This window comes from Pocillopora damicornis, chromosome 12 (assembly GCF_964200805.1).
Source record: "Pocillopora damicornis chromosome 12, jaPocDami1.2, whole genome shotgun sequence".
Lineage (NCBI taxonomy): Eukaryota > Metazoa > Cnidaria > Anthozoa > Scleractinia > Pocilloporidae > Pocillopora > Pocillopora damicornis.
The window spans coordinates 17,250,711-17,266,113 of NC_142681.1; the positions used below are offsets into that span (position 1 = coordinate 17,250,711).

The 15,403-nt window shown below is 38.2% G+C and overlaps 4 protein-coding genes and 1 pseudogene across 5 annotated transcripts in view; 4 read left to right on the forward strand and 1 right to left on the reverse strand.

Annotated features, from left to right (window-relative positions):
• LOC149036767 (putative ATP-dependent RNA helicase DDX60) overlaps positions 1-3,061 on the forward strand; it is a 36,593-nt gene extending 33,532 nt beyond the window's left edge. Inside the window, exons 40-45 of the mRNA XM_089188905.1 lie at positions 176-285; positions 648-801; positions 1,211-1,437; positions 1,934-2,067; positions 2,335-2,397; positions 2,818-3,061. Coding sequence (XP_089045031.1) covers positions 176-285; positions 648-801; positions 1,211-1,437; positions 1,934-2,067; positions 2,335-2,397; positions 2,818-2,935 — 806 coding nt within the window. The 3' untranslated portion in view covers positions 2,936-3,061. The remainder of the gene's footprint in view (positions 1-175; positions 286-647; positions 802-1,210; positions 1,438-1,933; positions 2,068-2,334; positions 2,398-2,817) is intronic.
• LOC149036763 (uncharacterized) overlaps positions 1-15,403 on the reverse strand; it is a 386,542-nt pseudogene that overhangs the window by 180,462 nt on the left and 190,677 nt on the right.
• Positions 4,575-5,940, forward strand: LOC149036768 (uncharacterized). 2 transcript variants are annotated; one of them, XM_089188895.1, is made up of 4 exons: positions 4,575-4,910; positions 5,110-5,403; positions 5,493-5,624; positions 5,892-5,940. In XM_089188895.1, the coding sequence occupies exons 1-4, from the start codon at positions 4,580-4,582 to the stop codon at positions 5,921-5,923; spliced, it is 789 nt and encodes a 262-aa protein (XP_089045021.1). In that variant the 5' UTR covers positions 4,575-4,579; the 3' UTR covers positions 5,924-5,940. The 2 variants fall into 2 exon arrangements, with proteins under 2 accessions (XP_089045021.1, XP_089045020.1); XM_089188894.1 differs by lacking the exon at positions 5,892-5,940 and having other exon boundaries at positions 5,493-5,852.
• On the forward strand, positions 5,947-8,825 carry LOC149036769 (uncharacterized). The gene is made up of 3 exons (XM_089188897.1): positions 5,947-6,081; positions 6,670-6,885; positions 7,109-8,825. Exons 1-3 carry the CDS (start codon positions 6,020-6,022, stop codon positions 7,443-7,445), a joined length of 615 nt encoding a protein of 204 aa, XP_089045023.1. The 5' UTR covers positions 5,947-6,019; the 3' UTR covers positions 7,446-8,825.
• LOC149036770 (uncharacterized) lies at positions 8,075-11,076 on the forward strand. The gene has a single exon (XM_089188878.1). The coding sequence runs from the start codon at positions 8,122-8,124 to the stop codon at positions 10,408-10,410; it is 2,289 nt and encodes a 762-aa protein (XP_089045004.1). The 5' UTR covers positions 8,075-8,121; the 3' UTR covers positions 10,411-11,076.

Consider the following 15,403-nt stretch of genomic DNA (forward strand, 5'->3'; position numbering starts at 1 on the left):
CCAGACCTCTTTACCCAAAGTCTAGTGCGTTAACCGTCAGGCCACTGGTCCTCTGATTTTTTCTAAAGAGTCTTTTTTAACTCTATTGTCAACGCCAGTTTATTTCTCTTTGGCAAACTTTGGATCCATTCTTCGCGTTTCAATTTGCGTTAATTATGTTTTTTCACTGTGACAGGTCAATTTTCCGAAGATGTTATGAGGAAAATGGTGCTTGTTCTGAGCCACTTATTTGGAAGAACTTATGTTCATCCTTCTATCATGCTGAGGACTCCATCTTCTTCAAAAGTAAGCATATCCTTCCCTTGGATGATTTATTGATCTATTCTAAGAATTGGTGTGTTGTAAAGCACGAATTGAGGAGGGGCTCATCTTGAAAACGAGTTTAGTTTCGGTACGTTATTTTGTACTTACCCACGTTCACAAAAAAGTGCTCTAGAATGCGCTTCTTTAAAAGTTTCATTTGAAGTCTTGGAAGGTGGTCGTGAACTTAATGCAGGATATACAATGCACTGGAAAAAACTGAAACCAGTTTTACCAAAACTAATGAATTTCCCTCCCGCACGTCAAAATAAATGTTATAGCGTGTGACTGCTAGGCTTCCTAAGTGTACAAACCATGGTAACGTTTGGATTTTGGACTAAACGCAGGTAATTTTGGAGGATCTCCCGAATGAATTTGTCAAGGCAGTCAAAAGCTACAACCGTCAAGTCACCCATGTGTTTAGTCAGTACCTTGCCACAGTGGCTCAGTGGCTGGAGAAAGACAGAGGAGAGGATAACAAACTCCCTTTATCAGGAATAGGTGAGAATTACTTAATGTGCGTTCTTTTTTTGCAAAATTTTGATGCTTGCACAGTAAATTGAAATGTATATTATGAGAAAATGTCACTTTGATGAAGAGATTCCATGTTTCCGTGAGTCTGTTCAGTAATAAATTACAGATGAGATCGAAGTGTGGTTAGAAGAAAAATGTGGCACACGAAGTGCAATCGATCGAGAGTCACTGATGTCCTGACCACGTTGTGACCTCATCTATGATCTTTTACTCAACAGAAGTACTGAGACTTGGAATCTGTAGTGTTTCTTTCATATAATAAAAAAAATCAAATTGTGATTTTATCAGTGCGTCTGTCCTCCTATAGATCAAAAATAAGTACAACTCAAAATGCCTGTATTATTCAGCGAATACAGTTGAACTATTTCTGTGGCAGAATTTCCCAAAAAAGCCAGCACTGATGACATTGACGAGAACGATATGATCAAAGTCCTTGCGAACTCTTCTATACAGTATTCGGCTTGTTCCTCTTTCGCTGCGCTATCAGGAAATACAGAATTCCAGTTACATCCTTCAAGCCAAAGAACAGAGGACCAAAGTGAAGATGAGGTTAACAGTGACGAGGATGAATGCGAGGAAGAGCCACTTAAATATCTACTCACGGTGAAAAATGATCCTCTCGTTTGTCACGTTTGGGTGTCTCTCTTCGGGGGCTCTTTCTAAGCAGACTATCAGGACAAAATGTCTCCACAATCTACAATATACCCCATTCCCACCAGCAAAACGTGTTTAGTTAGACCGGGTTCAATTGAATGAAAATCAGATACAGGGAAATGAAAAACTGAATTTTCCATAGCTAGGTTTCAAGTAGTCACTAACTTGTATTTTCAACGTCCCAAACTTGAAGGAGAACTCTAGTTTTAGCAGCCTCTATGAAGAAAACTGTTTAAAACCGTGTTTGAAACAAAAAATAGTTTTAGAACATGTATAAGCTTTGTTGTGAAAGCGGTATTAGGCTAATTGGTGACACTCTGCCTTGAAAGGTATCATCTATGGTATTTCGCTTTTTCAAGAGCTGAAAAAGGAATTCATTGATCCTTGTTAACTTTTGATTTACAACGAAATTAGATGACCCTCAATATTTTTTTGTGTTGTTTAGATCATTCGTCAAGATATCTACACTGACATGAATCTTGTACCCATTCTCCCAGTCAAGAATACCCTTCCCCTGAATGCTTATGCTTTGGATTTTTTCAAGCATGGATCCCTCAAAGTCATTGAGAAAGAAAACGGGTAAGAGAGTAACAAAGTTTTTTTATTCAATGTGCTGGAAAAAAAAGCATCTTGTAAATAAGCATCAGTCTTCCCCTATTTGAACCGTTCTTTTTCTTTTAGTTAATCTTATTTTTAAATTTCCTCACGTGAAATTGTTAGATTACAAAAAAGTTGTCAATTTTGTTTAAGGTACTCTCCTCTTGCTAGGTAGTTTTTTCATTTCCAGATCTATTTGAATCTTGAAAACATTGCTTTTGAGTTTGACCATGTGCACTGATTTCACAGAATGCAAGCTGGCGATGTCTTCGATGCTCTCAAGGAGTTTTACCTGACTATCAAGTCAATCAGGTAATTCTTGATAATTTTTAGAGAACACGCTGGGGTCAAAAAGGTGACTATATTGTGATGGAACACTGTCCAAGGTATTGAACAAATGTGCTTCTATATTAAGTTTTCCTCATTATAGCTTGTTCATACATCTATTCCACATTAAAAAAAGACGTTGCCATGTCAGCCACCAAAGCTTTAGTTTTTTCCCTTTTTAGTGCAGGAATTACACTCTGCAGATTTATTTCCAAGTATGATTTTAAATTTCAGTACGTATTGTGGGCTGTAAACTAATTTTCCTTTACCACAAAGCCTCGCAATTTGAGAGAAAGTGTAGCTTTTTTACCATTAGTAATGTACACAATTCAGTGACACTTCGCAATTACTGTTGTTTGATTAAGTTACCAGGAAAATGACATGTTTATATTTTCTTTTTTGCAGTTGTTCACTGGAAGAGCTCAGTGTCTATCCTGAAACTGACAATGTAGTTTTGGCTTTTAAACAGCTGGCACAGGAGTACGGGGAGAAATTCAAAGAGGCGTTTAAATATGAGGCATAGGAAGTTGCGAATTCTCGTGTTCGAAAATTATCATCGTATAGAAAGTAGTATACAGAGTTCTTTCTAAAACTGATCTTGAGCCGCCGACTCCTATGCTACTCAAAAGGTCTAAGAATCTCAACGTTCTCTCTAAAAATCCGTCACTGATAATAAATAAATGAAAGATCAGTCTTTCGCATGCATATGTAGTTAAAGAATATGAAAGGTTCGCAGATTAAATAGTCTTTTACTTTTTTAGCTTTTGATAAATGTGTTACCGGAAAATTTACTGATTTCCGTGTGGTTGTTCAGAGCACATTTATTCGTAAACTTTCACATTTAACCATTTCCAATTTATTCGAGTTCATTCAAGTTCTTTCATTCAAAAAAAAAAAATATATATATATATATATTTAAAAAAAAAAAAACCACAGTAGCTTTTGGAATAGATTTTTTTGTTACTCGCTTTCATTATGCACCTGCACGTCGGCACTTTTGTTATTTATTACTGGTTTCTTTTAGGTAAATATAAGTGTTAATGGTCTTTCTGGAAAAATTGGTTCTCATGGTAGTTGGCAGCTGAGTTTCTACTCGTAACTTTAATTGCTTTTCATACGATAGTTTCCACACCAACCTTGCATAGATAAGTAGAAATTTTTAATTGCTTTTCCGTTTTTATTTCTCAAGCTGCGCTTCTGCAGTTAAGATAGGTATTATTTTCTATACCAGAGCTGTGAATCCGCACCTAAGTTCCTATAATGGCCTCGAGTTTGTTGTCTCCGTCCTTTTAATTTTTAAATTCTTTCCGTCTTAGAAATAGATGGAATATCTAAGTAGTTTTCGTTTAACTTACCTCACACCAGTTAGTTCTTAAGCGAGTACCTTGTACAGCTTTGATGATTACAAACTTGAGTACGCTAGAGGTCATGTCGCTTGTTGACCTGACCTTGAATAAAAGTCTACTGCGGAACCAAAACGCTGTCTCTTTCTTGACGTTCGTACAAGCTCGCTCGAAGAAGATCTCCGTGTACCAGGAAATCGTGGCGAGTTTCCGTTCTTGTTAGCCGAGTGGTCTCTACCGAGTTATTTTACTCCGTTTGTATGTTTCCCGCAAGTTCAGTTTAGAGTGCGCGAAAACCCTATCGTCACAGCGACCGAAAACCTATCGTGACAAATGGTGGACTGTCATAGCTCAACTTAAACACTGAAGAATACCGTTTCTGATGAGATGGTTGCACACTGATGTTCCAAAGAGGCAACGTTTTATGGGAATAAAAAAAGCCATGGTTAGATGAGGGTCTGGATGGGGTTTAGTGTCAAGTGTTATTTGGCCGTTTTTTTTAATGTTTAGTGTTAAAATGGGTAAAATATTAATGTTAAGCGTTTAAAAAAAGTTTAGTGTTAAGTGTTAAAAAGTATTAGAACAGCGATTTCACTCAATAAAGGTCAATAAAAGTTTTACAGAGAAAGCAATAATATTAGAAAAAAGGACTAAGATTTGTTCAAACTTAGCTCTTATGATAAAGGCGTGCAAACTAGAAACAAAAGGAGAAGAGTCTGCGCAGAACTAACTGAACTGGTCAGCATGCATACTTTGTACTCATGCGCATAAGTTCTGTAGACATTCTGTGGTCAGCGGTTTTTCAGCAGACTTCTGCATGCAAAATGGCCGCCTCGTCCGCATCGGCGGGAATTGCGGAAGTATTGATCAGCTTTTGTAGATGTGGCGAGGAAGATGCTTTTGAGAGACATCGCAGTAGAATTCCAATCGGTATAGACCAAAGAAATCTAACGGACGCCAGGAAGCATATGATCAACTTTCTTGGTATTTCGCAAATGGCTACGTCGCTAGGTATGGGAAGTTTCGAGCTGAAACTGTACCGGCTGGCCAGGAGTGCTCACGGGAAAACGAAGAATTTACGTATCCTTACGCAACAACAGTGGGAGATGGAAGTGCCACTCCTTGTTTCTGACGAAACCCAAAGTGAACTCAATAGTAAGTAGACAACTGATCTGTCGAATTCATAAAGTGCAGGAAAAAGTTTTGAACTAATGATAAATATAACCACAACATATGTATTAGAAAATTGGGGGTTACAAATTATCCTTATTCGATCTTAGAAAAGGATAATTACTTTGAAGGTTATAAGTATGAAATACTTAAGTAAAATTTCCTCTTTTTCATCTTTTTTAAGTACATGTGGTACAGAAAATAATTAATTGGTCAGACAAGAAAATGGTGCTTGTACCGGGTGTGAAGCAAACTCCTAAAGAACCTCTTGGTACTTCAACAAGTTCTTCAGAAGATAAAGATCCAGAAATTGCCATCATAGACAATGAGCCTGGAGCATCAGATTCTGCGAGAAATAGAAGTAGGAAAAGAAGACAAGAATGTCAGGAAGATAAAGAACTAGTTCAAAATATTTTGCGAGACAATAAAGTTGTGAGAAATGTGCGTCAGAGGCATAAATTAGATGAGCTTCAAGCAGGTAAATTTTAATGAAATAGGTGGTTTTTGAATTTCTACTTTTACTTGTACTTTTACCTTTACTTATGTGTTTACTTTTATCTCGCTTAGACTTAGGGAAGCTTGCTGGAAGCTCAGCTCTTAATGAGGTGAAATTTACTTGTGGAGTCTGCAAGAAACCGTATTTTATCAGTACTAAGTCCAGCAGAACCACCCAAGGGAAGGTCAATTACTTCAAAATCAGTAAGTTTAAACAAATATTTTTAATTTACCAATATCATTACTGCAGATCACATGTTTCAGTACTCAGAATAAGAAAAAATAATAATTCCGAGTGTATTTAGGTGATAGTAACTCTGGTCTTTTGTATTCAGCTGATCTTCTAAAAGACTAATGAATGTTTATAATTAAGTTGAACTTCCCTTATCACTTTTTCAATAATCCCCATGGTGGAGAAATGTAAACCTAGGAATACACTGTTCACCTTTGCTAAAAATTTGTCCTTTGTAGCACATTTCAATAAGTGCCAAAGAAATTACTAGAAAGCACAGCGTTTAGTGAAAAACAACCACACCCTGGACAGCCTTTGGAAAAAAGGAAATTGTGAACGACTTTCTTCAGCATCAAGCAGCAATTCCATGTCACAAGATGAGCAGGAGGACTTTACTGGTGCTGATGCCATAGAAACAGGCTCTGACAAGTAAAAACCTTACTGAAGAATATATTGTTGTATAAAAGAACTTTTTTTTGGATGAAAATATAGATTATTATAGAACTCATGCATAGACATGTCATTACCATGTACCAATAGATAATATTTGTTGTACACACAAAGATTGTTAAGCTTTTTCCATAGATCTCAAAACCAATGTCTTTGACCAGCATTTGTAGTACTGCTGATAGAGTCTTAATGCATAGTTTTTGTTGATATTTTGAACTTAATGAAATAAAGCAGTTTATGTTTTTCAAATTGATGTTTGCACGTGTGTTTCATGTGTAAGAAGAAAATCATATTTTGCCAAAATATAATTGCATGGCAGTTAGCAAATAGTGGAACTACTAAAAACAATTGGCATTTGTATCATGATACCAAAAATCCATTACAAAGCTTAATATCTGGAGCATTCTCCATTGCTTGTAGTGTCCCAATGTTATATATGTTCTTCTTTGTTCCCCTTTTGGAATTCCTGATACTGGCTGATACTGTGAACACAATGAACAATGACCAGAAATGAATCTATATGTTGCGAAAACTATAATACTTGTATGTGATAATTTCCTTATACAGTGATAGTGTTTACCTAAACGAAGATTTGGAAGAATCCGCAGACTTGTCTCAAAGCCATGATGAGACTGTCAGTTCATGTATTGAATCATGGGATGAAGAAACACATTGTGCTTTTGATGAAGCTGGCTATGTTGACCAGAAAGATTCAACACAGGATCCGGAGGGTCATGTGATAAGCGATGCGAACGTGGATGATGACTTGACATGTTTTAACTTGTGAGTGTTTATGTAACTAGAAAGATGGAGGACAGATGGTCCATTTGTGTTTGATCTTGTAGTTTCTATTGGCTCCAACTCTAAGCTTGCGAGTTTTGTTGAGGTTGCTTACGTAATGGGGAAATGTTGTTGCACTATAATTTATGAGAATTGACAAATTGTTAGCATTGGTCTGTGTGTGGTCTTTGCGCATTTAGACGTTTGTGTACGTTTATTCTTCTAGGTGTGTGGAGAATGCCCATCCAGTTGCTATTAAACTCAACCAACTTCTTGAGAAAGGAAAGATCCCGGAAGACTGTCTTTACTACAAATTTATTGACAACACTACATCTTTCGCTCTAGTTGATCCTAAGTCTGCTTCAGATTTCACATGGGACCGAGATGTGTGCGAGTTTTTTGACACTATCAAGTATCTCGGAGGTAGTCGGACACGAAATTTTGTGAGAGGGCCTGGTTTCTTTGGAACTAGGAGAGGGGGACTGAAAGAATTCAACACATTTTCTGATTTCAATCTTTGCGGTCCGTCAACAAATTCGTCAAAACGCTTTCAAGCTGGTTAATTATACTACAGCCAGTGGGGTGATAAAACCGCATCTATTGTCCTTGTATTCCTTTGCCTTCAATCGACAAGCTGATTTGCCAGCGCTTGTTTCTACAGACAAGTTGAACGTTATACCATTGTCACAAGCTATTGATGGAACTGCATTAAAACCTGGCCTAGAATATGATTCACTTCAGAAAATGGTGGTTGGGCTAACAACTCAAATAGACCAAAATAATTTCAGCAGCAACTCCATTTCTGATCCTGAGGAAATAAAAAAAAAGCTCTCAACAAGCGCCGAAGTGGTCGTAGGTACATCACTGGACAACGGCTCATCAATTCCAGTTGGTGTGTACTATCGCCCCAAATCAGTAACTGGTGAAGAAATCCTCAAATCTATACAAGACACAGCTAAGACCTTGCAAACTTGCCAAATGTGTTTGAAGCTCCAGGCGTCTGTAAGTCAAATTGTATCAAATGACATGCCCTCTTGCTTTAGCAGCTGTGATGAGTGTCTTAAGCTCAAATCTGTTTGCTCAGCCTGTAAACAAAATGGCCAGGTCTCACACATTCCTTCCTTAAGGGCTTGTAACCGGTGTTTAGAAAAAGGACTAAAGTGTAACAGGTTTCTTGCTGCAACGCTAATTACCGATTGTGAAGAGTGTAACAAGAAGGCGTTGTCAAATCTACACTCTATGGCCGAAGATGGTACATTACCTATTGAACTTTCGCTTCTTGTCGCCCTGCCAGATGTGGTTCATCTTGGCAAGAGTATGAAATGCAGCTGGGCCAACTGGTTCATTGATCTTGAGGGCGCGAAGAGTAGTCTAGTTCTAATTCGAACACTCCGCGATTCTGCTGGCCCTGATGTACGTAAGAAGTTACGAAAAATGCTGACCCTGGACTGCGTAAGGAATAAAGATCGGATGGCTGTAGAACCTATCGTGCGCCTTACTAGAACCTCGGTACTAGAGGTACTGAGAGGAATAAGTTTGGTCGTCCACACAATAGTTCCAGAAAAGTATCGCTTTTGGAAATCCAATCAGAGTGGGATATGCAAAAGACCCATTGCGATTGAAAGTGGGGCTCAAGGAAAAGTGCTTGTGTTAGACTATGACTTCGAATCTCAAGAGGCTCGTCTCGTGGAATTACGTTTGCATCAACCAGTTGATGTTCACGTTCGGAAAGAGACATTCAAGGATGCAAGGGACCTTTGTTTTACCAGTGGTATAGTTTTCGTTTCTGAAAGAGGATCTGGGGCAATCCGTGTTATTGACTTGGAAGGCAAAGTACGTTTAAAGCCGGAGGGCCTGAAATCGCGAGCAGAACTACTTTCACAGCTGAGTCGTTTTAGTTTATCACAGGATGGCACAGTGCCAATTCTTCGGAAGCGACTCGCGACACATTTAAAAGCTTTAGCTGCACAAGTTAAGAACCCAGAAATCATCCAGCTTAACACGCCTTTAGTAAAACCAACGTCAATTTGTGTGGCGAGTACAGACATCCTTTTGTGTGCGGATGACGAGCACCAAAGGATTATTCAGTTGGAAGTAAGCTGCAATGGAGTTGCTGTCGTTGGTACTAGCATGCGAGAAATACATTATCCCGATGGCGTTTCCAGTATTGAATCTCTTTGTGTGTGGAGAGGGTCCGCATACTTGGCTGCATCTGGTAATGCAGGTGGGTTATACGATTGTGACCTGGCAAATTCAAACGTCAAACAGCTCCTGCAGAATTCGTCCGATTCATGCAGTGAAATCAAGAGGCTGTGTCATTATGGCGACGTAATTGTGTTCACTGACATCGTAGATAGGAAAGTCAAGACCTTCGATCCGAAAACCTCAACTGTTAAAACATTGATGGGCACTGGAAAAGAAGGAACTAATGATGGAACTGGTGAAACCTGTACCTTTGCGCAAGTCCACGGAATATGCAGTTTCCAGAATACTATATTGGTGTCGGACGTAGCTGCTGGAACGGTAAAAATAGTTTCACCGCTTACTGGGACAGTGTCCTTTCTTCAAGCCCTTGGGAAGCTGTACGACAGTTTTGGAATTAGTGCTCATACCGTAGACGCAGTATCACTATCCCTTCAAGATGCTGTGAACAATGTTTCATCAGTGAACGAATATATTAAAAGCACAGTTGCTACAGTTAAACAGCACTACAACATGAAAGAAGCAGCAGCAACAAATGGTCCCCAAGGAACTGTGTCAAAGAAAACTCAAGTCTCGTTAGAACTCCTTGAACAAGGTATGGCACGACTGCAAAATAACTTGAAGAACATAAATGAGGATTATGTTGGTGACGTTGACCTCCGTACATTACTGACCACTATAGTTGAAAACCTTCATGCAGTCTCCCACTTCAAAAACGAGACTTTTACAGCTTTACAGTATGCTCGAGACTTTGGAACAATTGCAAAAGAATCATTAAAAAGAACAACAAAATGGAGTGCCAAATACTTTACACATGACAAATCGTTTTATCCAGTTCCAACATCTAGTATGGAGTTGGCAGATGTTGAAGTGATGAAGTCTCCAACAGCTGCAAGGATAGATCCTCTAATTGAAGTAGCGATGAAGGAGTTGGTGGATAAATTTCGTCCCGTGAGGCAGAGAACAGTGCGCAGTGAAACCACAAAAGACAAAGCCGGAGCTCTCCCACCAGCAGTGTATTACACTCAACCTCCTCATACCAAAGTAATGTTCCACAACGACCCAACTGTTGAAGGAGAAGTAATGGAACAAATTACTCCGCATATCATAGATGACGATGGGGACTCGCACGCACCCAGTATCACGTTTGTGGACGATAGCATTGTTGAAATAGTTGCTGTTGTTGAAGTGCCAGATCAAGAGGATGAATACGACACCGACTCAGGCACCGATGTGGATGATGACGATCACGACTCCTACCCCCACACAACAACACTCACCAGGTCCGGGCGCGCCATTCGCGCTCATTTTCGCCTTGACTTGTAGAGTTTGCACTATCGGGTCTGCGCATATACATTACCTTGTGATGAATCTGTGATCAAGAGTTAATTGCATAACAACCCGTAAATAGCGCCACCTTGGACCCTGGAAAGCAAACGATGAAGAGGTAGACCTAAAGAGACTTGGAGACAAACCGTAAAGAAGGAAAGGGGGAGTTTAGATTCAAGGCTTGCTTGCTGCTAATACATGTGCTAAGAAACAAGAGGATGGCTAGTGAGGATGCAACAGCCTTTTCCCGGTAGGTAAAAGGAGCATGATGATGATTAAATAAACAAATTGTTCAAATGAAAGTTTGCGAAAGTGTGATGACGACAGAGGAAAATTTTAATTGTTAAGCATAATGTACCCTTCTGCAGAGAAATAGTCTCCAATGATTTTCCATGATAGAGACATAAACAATGAACAACACAAAATTGCAATCAAAATGACAGAGTATGTAAATCAATTGTAGCTGATTCCATATTGAATGCCCGCGTTTATCGTTATCAGTATCTGGCGCATTTTTTAGCCGTTTCTCGTTACATTTGTATCAATTTTAGTGTTTCAGAGAATTTTTTAGTGTTAGATGTTAAACAGCCCAAAATTTTAATGTTTGATGTTATAGAAGGTAAAATTTTAGTGTTTAGTGTTTTCGAGATACCCCCATCCAGACCCTCTTATCCTTGTCAACATAAAGAGAAGGTCTGCTTTTTCTAAGGAATATTCCAAGTTTACCATATTGTCAAAATCTTGTAAACGACAAGGTTTTCTCTAGCTATTGAACATTGCTTGCAGCATACAAGGCTTCATCTACATCAGAAATATTATTCCTGTTTCAGTCATTAAAACCAAGAAATGTAAGTACCCGATAAAGCCCTAATTTTACTCACAGCAAGTGAATGAGATGATATTGCAAGCTTAGCCGAAATAATGTGACAATGAAAAAGATTCTGTTATTCCCCGGAAAACTGTGTTACTTCTGACTCGGAAGAGGTTTTAGTTTTCTCATTGGGGCTATATGTTTTATTTTTATTACGGGCGCATCAACTTCCGTTAACATCGCCAGAAATCAAGGACATTTCGAGCCCGCTAACAATTATCAGCGGTATATCGTATTACACTCCGGAACAATAGAATATCAAGAGAATTCAATATGCCGGCGATCACGGCTCAATCTGCAAAGAAGAGTATTTCGTATCATGACTTATACAATTTGAGCACCGCAGATCTTCTATTTGATGAAAAGAAAAAGAAAAGAAGACCTGCAAGTAAATCTTTGGGATTTTTCGAGGCAGAGCGATGACATGATGTCAGAATTTTTATTTGCTTTAATTTAATTTTCACGCTAAGACTACTGAATTTGCATTCAATGCCTGGCATATTTTTATTCCAAAAAGGACCGAGAACTAATTTATTTCCCTGCAAGAACATAAACAAATATGGCCGACGATTAGAAGATCAGCGTTGCTCGTGTTTAACTATTTCAGTCATAGTTTTCAACATGGCGTCTCGCCACTTACTCAACATGGAAAATAAGGGATATTCTGGCGCGTTGGGAACTTTTTTGATGGGAGGAAATGGCAATTTTACAGGATATTTGGACGCTTCGAACTCTGTAGCAGTCAATTCGATCGAGAGTAGTTAACTTTATTGATGCACTTTCCTGTAATAGGCGAGTGTTTGGGATGGAGAACGACGGATTTTGAAGAACTGTATGGCGACCTAGGTCAATAATCAATGACAAAAGAACTGGCTCTGGAAGTAAGTGGTTTTTATTTATCGAGTTCCTGTGAGGTTTGATGAATAGCAGAATCAGTACTGAATATGTCTCGATCGAGAGCAGACGGGACCATGAGCTCCTGATTGTTATATTTTAGAAATTTTTACAAATTTCCATACAGTTTCTTATATTATTTGGACGCCATTATGGACGAAATGCGCAAGCGCGGCCGCCATCTTGTCCAATATTTCTGCCGATGGTTAAAATAGCTTTACTACAAGCTTTCTATTTTGATAACTGCTTTATATCACGGGTTCACTGAGATATCAGTAACGTACCTCCCGTTGCAGAATATTCAATCTGCGTAATGTTTTGCAGTTTGGAGATGACCGCGAAGATAATTTTTACGTAGTAATTTTTTTTTTCAGCTTGCCACAGACCTTCGAATGCTTCTCACTTTCCTATTTTCCTACTGAGAATGTAGCCAAGGAATGGCTTGTATCCACTTGCTTGAGGATACAACTGAAAATCATCACTTGAAATTAAAAGTGACTTATTTACATAGCTGGAATTTTTTCACTTACCTTTTGTTTACAGGTACAGTGTTTCTAGGACAGACTTGATGTTATGTTTTTCTTTACTAGTAACCCGAAAACACATAAGGAAAAGAAAAAAATAATAATTACCAGTTGTCGGGTCATAATTCCGCGGACAATTTTGTTAAAAACACATGACTTTTTCATCAGGCAAAGAAAAATTGTCATGCTTACAACATACTGACTGATATGGGTAATTTTGATGAGATTTGTGCGCGTAATACAATTCTTTTTTTTCCAATTACTGCTTCAGATTAACAGACTTCGCCCGTAGCTGCACTATTTACACAAATTCCATTTCTTGAACGTATTTGGATTGAAGACAGTTGTAGCTTTGGATGTTGTTTTTTTATTTTTACCTGTAGGATTTTTTTCAGATGGAACAGCTAATAACTTATTTCCGTGTCTGATTTGATAAATCACTCAAAGATGCATGACGTAAAGACGCAAATACTACTAATTCAAACTGATCGAAAAAAAAAACAGAGTAGATCATCGACAACATGCGTGTCCATTAGTTGAAATAAAAGCCAACTTCTATATGCTTCTGTAGGCAGCTTAACGGTGGCTAGTTTTTTTTCAAATCAAGGAGGAGGAATTAGAGAAAAGTATCATTTCTTATTTATAATGCTAACTTTCTATTCTAAGGAAGTCATTAAATTTTATTCCACGCTTAAAATGAGTTTATTGCATGCGGACAAAGTCTCATGTAATTTGAAGCAAAATCAAAGTGTTGCCAGCTTAACAAACTTTTGTGACGCAGAGCCAATCAAAAAAAATCTCATATGGAGAAGATAGAAGAAATTACAGCAAATTCGTCCTCAGTCAGATATTTCGAATTCGACAAGCAACAAAAAGAAGGGAAGATTCTTTAGAACAGAAAAAGTTTACGACATGTAAGAAATTGAGATTAAATTTTGACTTGCAAAGTTGGTTGGAAATCCTAAAATTCTTTCTTGGAGCCATTTTTGTCATCTTTTCTTTGGCGAGCGTATTTTGTCGGAGGGCTTCGTCAAAAATGTCAAACCATCAGAGTTCATATTCTGCAAACCAAAATAGTTCGGCATGTCGAAGTTAACACTTTTGCCTGAAGTTTTTCAGTTTCTAATACAGAATCTGAAAGTGAAATGTTCAGTGAAATTCGGCCCAATCGTGGCTCACAAAAATACAAAAGTTATTTCACATGACAAGTAGAAAACAAATTGTCCAAGGCAGGACATGAAGATCGCTCGGAACGACAGCGCCGTAAAACTCGGCTGCAGTGACTGATGTGGCCTTCCACTCAACGCATCGGAAAGGTAACCAGAGCAAGCTCTTATTTTTTCCACTCGAAGGGTAGTCGATTTAGTTCCTGAGGCTTGCTCCACTGCGATGACCGAAGATCGCCATAATGAGCTAGCCGTGATAGACCTCAGCATGATCGCAGTCGCTCTGACACCGTCATGATTAGTATGAATTTTAACAGTTATGCCAGTTTATATTTTTCATCATTCGTGTTTTTTTCTGTTTTGTTTTTGAAGAAACGAAGTTTTACACACTATAGAAGTGTTAGCTGTGTTTGATTTTTATTACCGTACGTAAACTTGCAATCTAACTGAGCGTGAAAACCGTTAAAACTCGGACTGTCTATTTTGTTTTATCTTTGAGGACTTTTGTCTCTGCTCACGTTACAGTAACGTAAATTACTGCGCCTGGCATTTTTGCAAACCTTTGCTCGCTTGTTCCGAAATTTCACCTTCAGTTAACGAAAGAAAAGCTATAAAGAAGTCCTGGAAAAGGTCGGATATAGCACAATTTGGCAGATGGCGTGACAGCTTTAGCTCAGTTCTATGCTCTATACTCTCATAGAGCACGCTCTTTCAACCAATGACAGTACGTGTTATATCCTAACTTTATTATAATTGTAATTTTGGCTTCTTTCCTGCGAGCAAGGATCGAAAATTTCAGCAAAGACTTTTTGTGACAGATCTTTTCTTTCCAAGAACAATTTGTGCTGTAATGTTAATCACGCGAAACTAGTTCCCTTCGGTAACAATTTGTGTATTTCCCATTTAATTCCGCTTGCTCTACTATACTGGATTGAATAATTTTCTAAGAAATCACTTAAATTATCTTATCTTCAGTTCTTTACGCATTAGGTATCATGGAAAAGGCTTAAAACTAAAAACCCCGAAGAAATTGTCCTGTAATTTAAACACATGGAAAATTTTTTGGTTTTACTCCTACATAAGGCTTAGGTAATGCTTGTCAAGCCAATATGTAAATTTGATTTTAAAATCGATATCGTCACCCAAAACATTATTTTAAACTAGTAAAAGATAACAAGGCGCACACGGCAATCATCAATGAATCAATCAATCAACGAAAGAAAGAAAGGATTTGCCGATTTCTAACCGATTTTAAGTTATAATTTTGATGACAACCCTAGGAGATTAATGCGAAAAACTCGTGTTATAAAGGGAGAGTAAACAACAAATTTGCGACAGTACTCGTATTCTGATAAAACTCGTGATTATCTTTGAGTCAACCTCAGACCAGCGACATTTGTTCTGACAAAGCGAACTGTGCTTGTAGCACAACAGACCAGCGAGATTGTTTTGATTGTCTTCTGCCATTTCTTGTGATTCCATAGCCGACATTGTCCAAAAATTACGAACTTTGTGTACCCGCACCACACAGTTTT